The 16,703-nt window shown below is 35.0% G+C and overlaps 1 protein-coding gene across 1 annotated transcript in view; it reads right to left on the reverse strand.

Moving 5' to 3' along the window:
- Positions 1-16,703, reverse strand: part of LOC113082465 (syntaxin-binding protein 5-like) — a gene marked incomplete at its 5' end in the record, with an annotated part of 88,554 nt that overhangs the window by 37,779 nt on the left and 34,072 nt on the right. The window contains 2 exons of the mRNA XM_026254103.1: positions 8,020-8,120; positions 11,205-11,286. Of these exons, the coding sequence (XP_026109888.1) occupies positions 8,020-8,120; positions 11,205-11,286 (183 nt within the window). The remainder of the gene's footprint in view (positions 1-8,019; positions 8,121-11,204; positions 11,287-16,703) is intronic.

Genomic DNA, 16,703 nt, shown 5'->3' on the forward strand with positions numbered 1-16,703 from the left:
GTGGGCTTCAAAGTGAAGGGGCGGTGCTCTGTTTTGTCTCTCGACTATTACTCAAGCACACATGGGCCTCATGATAGGATGTTTTCACATTCTGCTCATTTTAATGGTCTCATTGCATGTTTGCAATACATGAATGCTGTGCACAAACTCCATCACTGCAGGTGGTTGAGTTTGCTTCCCTTTATGTGGTGTATTCTGCTTGTAATGTGCAAAACAGTCTAGGTAAAACATTCATGTAATTCCAAACATTGTTTGTTGTTGTGAGTTACAAGGACGAGTCTCTCTCTCAGGTTTGTAAAGTAACTCTCACCAAAAAAAAAAAAAAACCTTACAAACATCACAAGTGCTAATTTATTCTTTGGAAACTGTAATTATTTTCAGGATTATGAAATGTTTAGGAAGTTCGAATGAAGCGCATTCTTATTCTTGTGAATGAAGAGCACTCTTAAAATATAAATATTTTATAGCATTATAAACATGAGTTATGTGAGCAGAGTAGTTGACAGTATTTATACAGATCATCAAAACAAAACAAAACAATTGTCAACAACTGTCAATCAAAACAAAACTAAACAAAAAGGGAAAAAAATACAAATAAATAAATAAATTGTCAACTGTTATCAACAAGTGTAAGCTGAGGAATTGAAAGCATTTCTCTAGATCGTCGAAAACAAAACAAAACAATTACAATTAAATAGTATTTTAAAATGAAATGTAAAATTTTTATTAACAACCACAAGAAACGTGTCTTGCTGAACCCCACTGAAGGCCAGTTCATCATCTTCTCTACAAAACACCATGCAAACAACAAAATCAAGCAGTTATTGTTTTATTTAGCACATATTTACTTTACAGTACATAGACCAACGTAAAAAAAAAGAAAAAAACATTACAGATGGAATCCTGTGTAAACAACTCCTAAATCTACTTCTTACAGATTCTCTTTATCTTTAGTGTTGTCTCATGGAAATAAATTGGCATCTAAAATACACTTTTTGTACAGTCTATTCAGTGCTGTCTTCAATGGTCTTCATGCGGGGGTTTCCGTCACCAAATATTGACAAACAATACAATTAATTCACAACATAAATGTCATACTTTTCTTTTCTTTCTTTCTTTTTTTTTTTTTTTTTTATCAGAGCCAAATCTTGCAGTCTAATTTCTTGCAGTCATTCGTGTTCAGAGGCAGTGATTCATAGCCTTCTGCGGTTCTCTGTTTCTTTAGCAGTTGGAAGTAACACTTCTCACACTTGTTCATGGTGTTGCCTGGTTTGGTTCTGCTCTAGGGCTCATGCCAGTCAAACGTCAGCCCCTCTTGGGTGCACTTGTGTGTATTTTGGGACACAGCAATTAATTGGAACACAATTACCTCAAGACAAACTAGAGCTAATGAGACATGAATGAGATGAGAGGAGACACTGACTCTTAGGTTTTTATATGTGCTTTTAAATAGGTTTCTTATTCCTAATGATGCAATCTAGACCATTCAACCCTGCATTCTGTATAAGACATAAAATGATTCCCCACATGCTGTTGTGTTTATTTTCAAAGCATGCCGTTGTCTCTCCAGTGTCATCAAAAGGTTAAAAGAAAAGAGTAAGATTATATTTGCCTGATGCTATCAACTTTAATTGCAAAATAATTACAAAATTAAGCAGACTGATTTATCTCTGCTACTGTCACAACAGAAACTCGCCAGGGAGTGCGTCAAATAACACGGCACATATTTCTACACATGTAAACAGTACTTAGCATTAAAGATGAGTTTAGCACTTCTTATTCTTAATGCTCAACATGATATTTTATGTTTTCATTCATTAAATATTATATGTGGCTAACTGTGGCTCTCTAAAATGTCAACTCCTGGATCATCTAATGATGGGAGTTTGGCGCAAGATTACCTGTTTGTCCAAAAAAAAAAAAAAAAAGGCTTGATAATATGAAGTATCCGGTGAGTAATTACGAAAAATGATCAATAAAACTATCACATATCCAGGGTCTGTTTAAGACTTCATGCTGAAATCCATTCAGTGGAATCATCCATCATCCTTATAAGCAGGTTAACTAGAAAATAAAGACCAGCACATGGTAATTCGCTGCTGTCTATACTCATTACATCTCTCTGTTTTCCTCCCATCACGCCCCTGGGGTCCTCAGACAGTTGGGGTGATTGGAAATGAAGGTTGTGAGACGCTGGACAGACAGCTAAACTTGTCAGGGTTAGAATGCTAATTTCGCACCTGGCCATGCTAATGTGTGGTTTTCTGTTTCTGACTGCAACACAGACTTAACCCATATTATAAAATGACTGTCTTGGTGATAACGTTTAGAACATTTGTGACCAATCACGAAAAGTAGGGACACAAGTCGGTTCTGGGGCATTTTGAGTTATTCACAGATTCTGAAAGTGTAGTCTCCAAGCTTTCCAACGATGTGTAACACATGGAAATCTGATAATATTTGGAGAAGTTGTGGCCATTTGAAGGTAGCCACTCAAAAAAGCTCAAAAAGCAGAAAATAGCTTCTGAAGATTGTGCAGTTCTCACTGCTGCGAGTGACAATGGGGCTCATTTACATCTCATTTAGATAAGCCATACCCCCTGCATAGAAACGACAGACACAACGGGAAAAATTGGACCGCATACTATTAATAATAAAGGAGAATTTGCATTGTAAATGTCAGTATTTTATAATTTTTGACTTTTATAAAAATGATTTAGAGGCTGAAATATGTTAGTTTTATCTTTTTATAAAAAAATCTTTAATCTTTCAAATGTGGCCATCATTTTTAATGTTATTATTATAAAGTTTACGTAAACAAAAAGTACATATTGATGCTAATTTTATTTGTTATTTGCTGTTTTTCTACATAAAACTTGGTGAATTTATTTGTGACGGGTCACATTTAGGTAGCAACTGTTTTAAAATGGTCTTTAGTTTGTTTGCGGATATTAAATGTTTGCGGATTTTTGTCATATTAAAAGCAGGGGCCTTTATTTACCTGAACTGCAGAAAGTAACAGGCTTTTATTAGAGGCAGGCTTTTATTTCTAATTCCATCTGTTTGATAAGTAATTGTTTTAAATAACCGTTTTAAATTAAAAGCGATAGCATTCCAGTGGACAGAGTTCATAACATTAGGACAGAATCAGTTCAGAATCAATCACCAAAAAGAAGTTTTGTTCAGACGCGCTCTGTGAGTCTGCTTCATACTGAATCACGTATGCGCAGTATCATCAGCTCCTCGGTTCTCGGATCGGACGCGTCCGACAGAAACGGTTCTCAGTTCAGTGTACTGGTGATCCGAAAACCACAACCAGTTCTTGACTCGAGAACGAAAAAGGCTCCAGCAGTGGGCGTGTAAAAAAAAAAAAAAAAAAAAAAAAATATATATATATATATATATATATATATATATATATACAGTATATATATATATATATATATATATATATATATATATATATATATATATATATATATATATATATATGTATATACAGTATATATATATATATATATATATATATATATATATATATATATATATATATATATATATTTTACACACTTAAAATGTTTAACTTTCTAAAAAATGTGTGGTTTCAACCAAAATAATCAGTCCAACATTGACACTGATACTAATCTTTCAACACTGCTAATATTAAAACAATTTTCTTGAACAGCAAATCAGCATTTTAGAATGATTCCTAAAAAAAATCTTAATAATATTTAACAGTTTTGTTAAATTAGCTAGCATTAAAGATATTTCTTTCAAAAATATAAAAAAATACAATCTTAAAGAATTTTGAATAGCACTATACATCTGCAAAAAGTAGATTTTGTCAACATTTAAGACATTTAAGACATTTCAAAAGGCACCCCTGAATGACACCAAGCTTGCCCATAGTTTTGTTCTGTATACTTTGGGCTAAGCATGCATTGGATATAAATGTCAGACAAATTGATCAGCTACAACAGAACGTCATAGGACTACACAATTCTGTTGTGCGATGAAAGCGTCTTGTATTTTTGTGACAGACAAGCATGCTGAGTGTCTTGAATCAGTCTTATAGCCCCCCTGTGCTTCTCTCCTGACCCTGCTGAGCTGAAAATCTCTGTCATCTGAAACAGCCATGCACAAAAGTATGCACCCAACCGTGCTCACACACACACTCAGAGAGGCACCATACCGATCTGAGAAAACATTTCTCATTACATGTGAATTTGCATAATTTTAATAAAGCCAAGTATAAAACACTTCAGGGTCAAAGCACACACATAAGAAATCCCTGTCGATGAGGGTGTGAAACTGTCACGGAGGGAGAAACCATGACTTTATTTGTTTGTTCCAGACGGTCTGATGAGGTGATGAACACAATCATCAGTTATTACGGAGGGGAACAAAGCTCATTAGCCATACCCAGAAAACACACATAAATCTCTATCACACACCACCTCACACCGCTATCCCAAACCTTGCAGGCTTCAGATGAGTATGAACCAAAACTTTAACAACAATGTTACTGTTATATTTTAAGTTCTGTTGCATAATATGCTCTCTGACACTCATTAATCAGGCTTCTCAGTTTGATGCCGATCTAATGCTTGTGTCCCATGTGGCTGATGTGGTTTCTGAGTATTATAATCGATCACAAAGACTTCACAGTGTGAAAACTGTGTCAAAAAAACAACAATGGTCAAATATACTAACGACTGAAATGTATGGATTTGGTTAGATTTTGATCCAATGAATCAACATTTTAAAACTCAATATTCAATAAACTAAAATAAAAAAAATAAAAAAATGTCATTCATATTTTCTTCTCTCACACATGCAAATATATGTATGGTCATACTGATTTCATATACTGTAGAGGGAGAATACAGAATTAGCTGAAAACATTGCTAGCTTAATGCTACATACTGTCCCGGGCAACACAGTGTAAACGCATTACCATATTAGAAAGCAGTTACAGGTTGGCTAGATATTAATATACAGTACATTAGCCTGAGGGAAAAAAAAAATGTTCACTGATGTTATGAAGATGCTAATGCATATGCGAGTGCACAACTTAACACAAATGTACACAGACGACACACTGAATCTTTGTTTGTCATCTTCTGGACTTATGTGTAATGCAAAGTGTCACCGAGCATTTTGTCATTTAGCTGTTTTGCCTCAAGGATTTTTGAACCCAAAATCATAATTTTCTTTTCTTTTGACTGTTATCTGACCCTTTCGATTAAAATTATATGTTTGATGTTGTGCCTTTAAGACTTCAATATAAACTCCATCATTGTATATGAAATATTAACAGCTTTGTCCTGCGCTCTCACACAAGCTGCAGGTTTGTTGTCGGATCCAACTTTGCCTCACTGCATTGTGACAAGTACACAAAACAACTTGTGCTAAAACATGATATACTGTACAAATGGTCGTGCTGCTAGTATACTAAAGTATCATTATGAGTATTCATCATTAATCTAGTATCAAATGAAATATATATTACAATAAAAAAATCCATATTAATCTTTTTTTCTGCAATTAATGCAGTGAAAATAATTCACATTTGGACAAGGTCCTTTTTCACACGTCAAGTGATTAGGTGGTGAAGGAATGAACAAAAGAAAGAAAGAAAGAAAGAAAGAAAGAAAGAAAGAAAGAAAGAAAGAAAGAAAGAAAGAAAAAGTTCATGACTTTTTCTTCAACTTGCTCAAGGTCTATCAGTTTGTACAGAACACATCAGTTTCTCTGTTTAAACTTCCTGAAAGGTTTCTATACTTCTATACAACTCCAAGGGCCTATTACCCATAACGCAACTGTCACATTTCACATATCTGAATGAGAGCAACATTTATTAGAGCTGACCCTGAGTCATTCAACAAGGGAAATAGAGTAACAAAAGCCACATTAGTCATACCTAGTGGGTCAGTTTCCATTACGTGAATAGTGCAGAGTTTGAGAAGCTGGGGAAGAGTCGTCATAAGAAAATTAAACGAGGGCTTAAACTACTGAGTTATAGTCAGTGGTTAAAGATCTCATTGAATGTTTAACATATCAAATTTCCATTTCAATGTCAACATATTTCCAGCTAAAATAGGTTTCTACCTTTAAAGGGATTGATCTTTAATAAAAATTAATACTACATTCCAAACTTCTAAGAGATTTGTTCATCTTTGAAACAGCTTAAGATATTTCTGGATGAAATCCGAGAGCTTTCTAACCCTCCCATAGACAGAAATGCAACTACCACGAGAGTACCACGACACATGACACATTTCTGACATACAGTAGAACACGGATGCGCTGCGGCTTGTTTGCAAGCAGAATAATTCACACGCATGTACCATGATACTCTCATGAATTCACAGTAAACATGGACATGGAAATTGAAAGAAATGAAAGAAATTGTTGAATAAAGTCATTATGTTTGTTTTCATTATGGTTGAACTGCGGCTATAGAAAGCTTTCCGATTTCATCAAAAACATCTTAATTTGTGTTACGAAGATGAACAAAGATGTTGCAGGTTTGGAATGACACGATGGTATTACATTTTCAGTTTTGGGTGAACTATCCCTATAAGTCTGTTACAAACTGCTCCAAAAAAAAAACAACTAATGGAAACATTTTGGGCCCTATCTTGCACCCAGCGCAATTGACTTTGTACACCGACGCATGTGTCATTCCTATTTTGCACCCGCGCAAAGCGCGCTTTTCCCTCCACAGAAGCACGTCGCTAAACTAGTGAATGAACTTGCGCTGCCTGGGCGGTTCAGCGCAAAAAAGGAGGCGTGTTCCGGCGCAAACGATCCCTGGTGCTATTTTGTTGTTCCATTAAACAATTGCGCCACTGACCAGAAAAAACCTAGTCTAAAGTCAGTGGCGCGTTGCGCGTTGTTCATTATGCTATTTTAAGGGCGCATGCTTGACCATAATGTATAGCGTGCACAACGCGCATACACTTTGCTCATGTAATCTACACAGATGCAACAGTTATTTTTGCAAATCATAAATTGTTACACTAAAAAATATTAACACATGAGATGACGGAAATCATTGTGGTGTGCCACGAAGATGTGAAAAAAATAGGCATAAAACTAGCTCACAAATTATTCAGGCTAATTATTCTCCCATCCCCATACAACACAACTTCTCTGTCTTTCACTGCTCTTACAAGAACATCAGTCTCCTCGGCTGTGAACCGCTCCTGGCGTGCGCCTGGTAAATACGCCATAATAATAGCAATCCATAATGGAACTTGCGCACCTGCTTTTAAAGGGAATGTTGGATGACGCTCTGATTGGTTTATTTCACGTTACGCCCAAACCACACCTATGAATAATGAAGCTACTTCAGACCAACCCATTTTAGATTTGCGCCGGGCGCAAGAGCCATTTATCCCGCCGGGAAAATAGCAACAGCGCCGAGACCCGCCCACAAACTTACTTGCGCTTCGCGCTTTGACACTTGCGTTTCAGATCGTTAAAATAGGGCCCTTTAAGTGCTTGTTGTTGAAAATTCTATCACACTCTTTTTTTCTTCATGTGGTCTTTAAGATACCTAAAGGTATGCTAATGCAAAATATTTTTTTATGATGGATTTTTTTATTTATTTATTATTTTTATTTTTTATACGTGCTCCATTGTGCCCATTGCATTTTTTGAGAATAAAATCCTCACTTCTTGCTCAGAAACAAACCAGAAGAGAGAAGACAGGAGCAACAACATTTTACAATATTGAGGCTTGGCTTTACTCTGCAGCCTTGAGCTATCTGTGTTTACTTTATCACATATTCATTCTGACCAATGCTCTGCAGCCTTGGGCAGTCAGCAACTTCAAGCTGAAATATTGAGATGGATTCTCACTTTTAATCTAAAATTAAATAAAGAAAAGTCTTATTTTTTATGAAATCCTTGGGAAATTCATTGTTGACATGATATATTATGTGTGCTCTGTACACATGCCTATGCATTTCTGAAAAACACAATTGTATACTGTATATAAGCTCTACTCACCGCTCTCTGTTGAATTTGAGAGAGTGTAGGATAGCCGGACGTCGCTGTCTCAAATTCCAGAGATGCAGCGTGTCGTCAGCACAAGCTGTGACCAGCGCTCCCTATGAACAAATAAATGTTAGAGCAACAGTCAATCCATGCAATGAGATGGTCAGTTACACCAATTTTAACAATCAAAGAAAGATACATTAAATTTATGACACGTTAGACATACATTTATAGATTTTTTTTTTTTTTTTAGGTTTCAGTGGCACAGCTCATGGCATTAGCCATTGTGCTTTTTCATGTAAATAAATATTATATCATTATATAAGTCAGTTTTCTATTTGTGACCTGAAATCATGCATTGTATTTAATATTGCACCTAATAGCACACATGGATTTGACTTGCTTGTGTGTATAAAGTGAGTTTCCGTTTCCATCTATGATGGGGAAAATTATGCAGTATACAATGCATCTTCCAGGTCACAAATGAAATAAGAATTTACTCATATAGTTGCTAGGAAATGATAAACCTTAATTTATTCTGTCACATCGATATGTTTCTGTCTGTATAACTTTGCTGTTTTCTCATGCATTTCATGCATATTTCATGATATTAAAGTCCTCCTTGGATAGAGACTGGAACAGTCTGAAGAGAAAGAATTGCCACAAGTAATGCTGTGCTCTATGTATTACAAGACTCTGGATGGTGTTCATGGTTAATGGAGGACAGGAAGAGAGACAAGAGCAAAAAGTGATGAAAATGTCTAAAAGTGTGAGTGTGAAAGATCTCTTTTTCACCGTCCCTGACACTGTCAGGATGACAAAGGTCTTTCTGACTCATTTTACCTGGAAGCCCTGCAGAAATATGAAGCCAAATGCAAAGGCAAATAATACATGACAAACCTGGAAAAATGTGTGACATTTCATGTCGGGGATGAGAACATTTCAGTATTAATGTGAACTCGCTTTGTCAAATCACTGCCTAATTTGAGGGTGATCACGGGCCAGCAGGAAGTCTTTTTCTCAGTGGATTGAATCCAGATCCATCAGTCAGGTGACTGACAACTGTGTTTCCATGGAGATGGTGTTTAGGTAAACACAGATTGCACCAGAACACCAAAGGACAACAGCAGAGAAAAACAGATGTCGAGAGGGAATTTTAGTTGTGTCATGTCAAAGTCAATGTGAATTCTCATCTGCGACCCATTATAATTCAGATGATATTTTCCAAGTGAAATGGGATATTCAACAAGAAAATAAATTGTACACTTTGGGATTTGATTAGAAGGTAAAAGTGAGTGTACCAATTAAAAAAACATTAAATGATATAATAATAATGATATACTGTAAAAATATAAATATGGCATGAAATACAATAAACTGAAGAGGTAGTACTAAATTTCTAAAACTATAACAAAAAATAAATAAAGCTGAATGTACATATTATAACAGAATTTCAAAATGACAATAAAATACTAAACTTATAGACTAAAACATATAGAAGATTAATACATATTGATAAAAACTATAATAATATATACAAAATACAAAAAAATAACACAGATCAGAGTTTGCTATCTTGGCTATTTGCTTTTGTCCAATCGTCTGTATGACCTAAGTGATGTCAGTAGGAAAGGGAATTTATTTCAGAAGAAGATAAAGTTACAAAACAATCATTTTTTTTTTTTTTTTCTGTGAAGTAACATGCAATGATGAATCACATTCACAATTAGATCAAGGGCGTGCATTTTAAAAAATGGAATAAATCAAAGTTATTTTGATTTTATGTTCACTTTATGCAGAGGAAGCTTATGACAATTAAATTACAGTAGAGCACTAATGAAATTATGTGTTGTAATCCACTATAAGTGGTGTGGGATATATTGTACTTATGTAACCATTTGGTTAGTGAGGTAGCATCCCCTGTGATGTTGAATGTTATTTACAGCACTAATTTGTTATTGTTAATAAAATCAATATGGATGAAGACTAAATCCTTGAAGTGTAATATCTAAATAATGTACCTCAGGATAAAATGTCAAGTGTGTGTGTGCACAATATTTGTCCAATCAATTCCTACTGTCTCATGTCTCACTACATTGTCAGTGTCTGGTATAACATCTGCATCTTACTGTGAACAGTTAAGCAGAGCATGATATTCCAAAGATAAAACGAATGTTTGTCTTTGTCATTTTTAATTAAAATGCAATAAAGTTCTCTTCATCCGAAACAACTTTCTTTTTCAGCTGATATCATCATCTAGACAAAGTAATGCCAGATATCTAATTATTCATAATTTTAGGCTATTATTTTAGATACGGTAATGTACCTTTTTTGACATCTCATTACACAATAACAGTACACAATAATCTAATAATCTAATGTTGATAATGCTTTAATAAAAAATAAAAAAACAGCAAGTAACAATACTTTTAAAAAGAGGTAAAGGAACACTTTGGGATGCTGAAGGGTAAACTTGACCTTTAACCGGCACATCCTCACCACCATCTCGTTTCTAAGCATGTAAGAAGCTCAAATAAATTTGGCCTGAATCTTGAGGCAAAGATTTCATCATCTCCACAACTGACTGCAAACTCAGATTCAGGTCTGGCTCCACTTTTCACCAACCAATGAATTCCCAGCAGATGAAAAACCTGCCCTAAATGTTTTCTCGTTGAATATACTCCTTCACTCTGAAAGACACCACATTGCAAAAGTAAAATGGCTCGCAAATGCCATTTTCTTTTGACTTTAGATGTGTTTATATGGGCTTATAGAAAGGAGACAGAAATATATGGCGATAGTGGAGAGTACATAAATTGCTGTAACCCAAAATGGCCACCATGGCAACTATCCCACTTTCCCTCTTTTGTTAACTTCTTGTTATTCATGAGATGATGTGGCATGTGTGCATAAGAGCGAGACAGAGAGGCTGAGAAACATTCAGCACTTGACACATCTGATGGGAAGTAATGACTGACTGCATTAACACCACAGGGCTGAGAGGGAAGGCGGCTCTTGACCTAATCGTTTTCCTCTGCAAAGCTGAGCGTTCATTTACACACACATGCTTTCTATCCTACATTACAGATGAAAACACACACATATGCACTCTGCCCTCCTATGTGATTTCTACATATGCTGCACACATGAAAATGTGCTGTAATATATGTGTGCCTGCAAGTGTGGGTGTTCGGTACCTCGTTGATGAGAAACTGCAGTTGGAGAACTGCCGCCCCACTCTCATGCTGGCAATGACAGTCCACTCCTGGCCGTCCCAGACTGATGACATCAGAGAGTTAAGGAAAAGAGGACAGTCATTTACAATGAAACATTGATGTCTCAAGGTTGTACTTTCAACATTTTCCGCACAGCATTAAAAGCTGAATGAAACCCATAGACAGCATAGCGACCCAAGTAAAAACTCTTTGAAGGACTATGCATGATGTTTGAAAGCGCTAAAAAAACTCAAACCTAGTTCGGTGTGTATGTGTGTAACAGAAAGAGTGAGAGACTGCAAATCTGTGCCACAAGCTAATGGACTCATAAAGAGACATTAACAGCACTGACTCCGAAATCAGCTCCTCACACTGTTTAAACAGATCTTCCTGTAGCAATTTTCTTAATGATTTATCTCAACTGTCCAAACACACACGGAGTGATCGATCACAAGACAGTCGGAAAGGGAAGAGCATGATGCCATTTGTCTCTACTCTTATCTAAACGTGTGTACACGCAGCTGTGTCCAATCACTTCAAAGACAGTAAAATACAGGTAATAACAAAGGAGGAAAATACTTTCATGACAGAAACAAGGTCAAACTCATCCAGTATCATTCATACCACATGCAGAAGAGGTTTATACAAATATCCACCTGTACAGTCCATATACTTTCTATTCATCAAAGAATCATAACAAAAATATATGACAGTTTCCACAATAATAAACTGTTCTCAACACTGATAATAATAAATGCTTCTTGAGCATCAAATCAGCAAATTAAAATGATTTCTGAGGGATCATGTGACACTGAGGACTGGAGTAATCACTGCTGAGAATTCTGCTTTGCCACTTCACAAATGAATTGAATTTGAAAATATATTTACATAGAAAAGTGTTTTGTAATAAATGAATAAAAAAAATACAATATAACTGTTTTTTTAATATCGCTATAAATATTGTATGGTAGAATTCATATCATATTGCGATATTATCGTATTGTGAAATTTTTATATTGTTACATCCCTTATATATATTATATTCAAGGGTTATTTTAGGCCTACGAATGTAAATGCAAAGCTGTAGTCCAGGTGACAACAAGCAAGCTGGTAGGGGCTAAAAGCCTGGTGGTGTAAACAAATTTTACAATTCCAAATTCCTTTAAACCGTACAAACTCTCTCCAAAATTTCACTGTCCAGAGTCATGTCAATGTCTCCAAAACATGCAAAATGACTGACAGGCAGAGAGGAGCCTTCAAGTATTTTGGGGGGGTATCATCCGTGGGCTCGGATTTGCTCCAATCTTTTATTTATTTTTTTTCGGTCAAAGAGACAGGTGTGATTTCTCAGGACTATCTAATATATTTCAGGGATATCTGTCAGGTAGCTGCTGTTCAACAAATCAAACATTCAAAAGTTCATACTGCACACTGAAGGAAAAAGACAGAATGTTCTAGAAATAACCCCTACATTCAATAATAAAACATCTAGTGATTTTACAATGAGAGTGGTTATTGATGATGGACACTGAGGAAAGGACTGCCGATACATAGGTATAATTGTTCTGCATGGTTGATTGGCTCTTAATTGTGCTTAATTAAAATGTGTTGACAAACAAGGGCGCTCAACCCACGTGTTCAGGAATCAAGCTGTTCAGTAGTGCCTGGGATAGAAATCACCACTGAACACACACAGACCAATTCACAAACTCTAGAGAAAACCATGTGCTTTATATATCGACTGCACAAATGGCTTGCTAACAAGATGAACATCCACTTGCGGATAAACCACAGGCTCAACACAGCTACACCTCTATACCTCTATAAAACATCACTTTAGAGATTTTTTTCCCCATGTATTTTTAACCTGATTTTTTTTTTTTTTTTTTTTTTTTTTTTGAAGATTCTATAAAGCCTTGGTTATATTTGAGTATTTGACAGATATAGATTTCCAATGACTATATAAGAAGTCAGCTGTGTTATGTTATAGAGACTTCACTGATTTGCATTACAAGCTAACAGAATTTAATCTTACTTTTTGACTGTGTAAACATAAGCAACGGCACCAAATAACTTATGTTGACTTGTTTGGGCCTCGTTGAATCTGAGCTCCATATATTTATCTAAAGGTTTAATACAAATTCATATGTCAGGGTATACATTGTTGAAATACCAGCTTGCCAAGCTAACAGCAATCAAATAAAGAAAATCCATACGACCATATTGACAATCAAGCTGCTTCTTCCTATTTATATGGATAGTTCACCCAAAAATGTAAATTTTGTCATTATTTTCAAACCAGCTGATTGTCAGTGATGGTGATTATCATTCTTCTATTGCTAAAAGAATGTTAGGCAGGTTAATTTATTTCATAGAAATCCCACACACACACACACAATACAGCAAAACGTTTTGTGTGTGTGTAATAAAGAAGAAAGTCAAAGAAGTTTGGAACAACATGAGGGTAAATATTCCTTTATAGCTCCGGCCAAGGCTTTACGAGGTTCAAAACGACCACTGAGAGATGTTTTGGTGGTGAACAGGTCATTAGATTGATGTTTCCATTGTGAAACAAGGCTGAAAAGAAAGATACATGATCGATGGAGGAAGAGGAGAAAGATGGAGTGAGTTAGGAGATGTTGAATAGAAAGACTGGTGACTCAGACCCTTAAAAGACGGGATGGAGCAGCAGAGTTGAAACCTAGAGTGTCAGTGAGGCAGAAGGTGAAAGAGAGAAATGAGTCAGAGAAAGACAGAGAGACTTTGGCAGGTTTAAAATGGTGACTCAGATTGAGTAGGAGAGCGATTGAACGGAAGAGTTGAAATCTAACGGTGTCCATGTCATAAAAGCAACAAACACGCACACAAATAAGGTGACGTTTCATGACTCATGCTGGATTTGCACAATTTATACACTCTCATATCTATAGATTTTCCCTTCAATTTTTCAACATTAACTTCTCTGTCATATTTTCCTACATTATTTTCCACTGTTCTTAGTTTCATCTGCACGCACCGAAGAATCTCAGTCTCTGCTTCATTAAAGATCCAATTTTTAAATACAAATTGTTTTAGCTTTTTGCTTTGTGGTCAAATATACGCTAGATCAGCTGTCATACTGTGTGTAGACATATATATATATATATATATATATATATATATATATATATTTTTTTTTTACTCTTTCTCTTAAATAAAAATCTAAATTTAAAGACTCACAACACAGATTTCTGTTATACAAGTTAAAAATGATGGTGAGTAAATGATGTCAATGGTTGAACTATTCAACCAAAACCCTAGAAATACTTTATTCAAAGGTTAAGAGGCATAAAGGCATGTTTGAAATGAAAGTTTATGAAAATATGAATAGGAGAGAAAGTAACATAACAATATAACAGTCATATTAATTTTCAGTTGTGAAGTATACAATTACTACAATGATAATAGTAGTAATAATAATAATAATAATAATAATAATAATAATAATAATAATAATAATAATAATAATAATAATATAGTTGTGCCATATTTGGATATAGTATAGACACAATTCTTGTAACACTAATCAGTTATAACATAATATTTTCAGTAATTTTGATTAGTGAGTGATAAATTATAGAACCTGAGGTATTGAAATATTTCACAATATTACAGTTTTTACTGTTTTATCCCCTGTCCCACATCCAATCATAAATGGCCAAACAAAGCCCTAAACCTTAAATCATATATATATATATATATATATATATATTTTTTTTTTTTTTTTTTTTTTTTTTTTTTTTTTTTTTTTTTCTTGTGGACATTTCTTATTTTTATGCAATTATATTTCCCTCGAAATATAATCTGATTTTTATTTTCATAAAAAAGATCATCATCATAATCATCACACAACTGTACTGAGGACCCCTTCACAGTGATAAAAACACATTGTTAGACTTCCTACAGAGCTACAGACTTCCTCCGCTGATATAAAGAGAAAATGATGTTTATGAACAATATGACAATGTACTGAGCATTCACAGCAAGAGGAATGAATCAGTCAAAAGGGGCAGAATTATTGACGGAATAATTGCAAGCAAGATGGTTTTGCAGAGAGAGAGAGATAATCTGTCTAAACTATTCTCTCATGAAACTTTACGCAAAAAAAAATAAAAAAATAAAATCTCTAGAGAGAAGCAAAGTGCATTTGATTTGTTTTCTTTCTCTTCTGCAAACATCTCTTTCCAGTGTTGCTAATTATAAACACTGGCATTACTGTAGCCATGCTCAATTATGGAGCAAGCTGTTTTCAGTGGGTATCCCCCAGTCAAATGTGTGAATGTCTGTGAGAGAGAGATTTTGTGACAGTCTCTGTGAGTCTGAATGTGTCTGGTGACATTTCACTGGTGTTTGTGTGAAGGATGCTGTCAGTAAGTGCTCAAACAATCAACCAAAACACAAAAGGACTGCATAATCATGTTTTTCATTCATCATTGCTTTAGGAAATATGAAACATACAGTACCATACAAAAAAGAAAAATGTTTCAGAAAACATCTCAACAAAATATCATAACCATGATAAAGTAAGATATGAACTCAACCATTAAAAGACTAAATTGTCTAAACTAAAGTATTTGTGTTACTTTTACAGCTCAAAATTCCCTTTCGTGTCAACATTTTTTAAATAAATATGCAAAAAATATGAGAGGAATGTGACTTATTTAAAATTAATTGAGAACTCTTGAGCAATGAAAGAGTGATTTCTGAGTCACAAAACTTTCCTCTGGATTATTATTTTTTTTTTTTATGGGATTGATCAAAGAAGTTTGGGATTGATGTCAGATTATGTGAAGAGTCAGTATTAGGCTGTCAAAAATAATTTTCATATATGTGAAAAGCTCAAGTTCTAAAAATAGTAAGTCTATTCAGCTTCTTATACTTATTCTTAAACATTTTATTTTCCCATTATGTAAACAGATATGAGCCCTGTTACCTTTTGAAATCAATTAGACATGCAGAAGAGAATAATACATAGTTTGGATGTGTAGTTGTTGACATGTGCATCAGCACGACTGGTCTTCAATGAGCCCAAAAGAGCCGATGTTACACCTCCCTTTATCTCCTTTCACTGGCTTTTGGTTGCGCATCGGATCAAGTTCGATACATTGATGCTTGCATATAGAACAGCCACAGGCTCAGCACCCTCCTACTTCCACTCACTACTAAAAATATACATCCCCTCCAGAAGTCTGAGATCAGCTATCGAGCGACGCCTTGTGGTACCATCACAGAAAGTCTCAAAATCACTTTCCAGAACATTCTCATTCACAATTCCTGGCTGGTGGAATGATCTTCCCACCCCTATCTGGAATGCTGAATCCCTGGTGATTTTCAAGTCACAGCTGAAAACTCATCTCCTTCGAGGCTACTTGACTTCATCATAAAAAAATTTCTTTTTCTCTGAACAATCCATAAAAATTGGTATTACAAGCACTTCTTGTG

Source organism: Carassius auratus, unplaced genomic scaffold (genome assembly GCF_003368295.1).
Source record: "Carassius auratus strain Wakin unplaced genomic scaffold, ASM336829v1 scaf_tig00036192, whole genome shotgun sequence".
In the NCBI taxonomy this organism is placed as follows: Eukaryota; Metazoa; Chordata; class Actinopteri; order Cypriniformes; family Cyprinidae; genus Carassius; species Carassius auratus.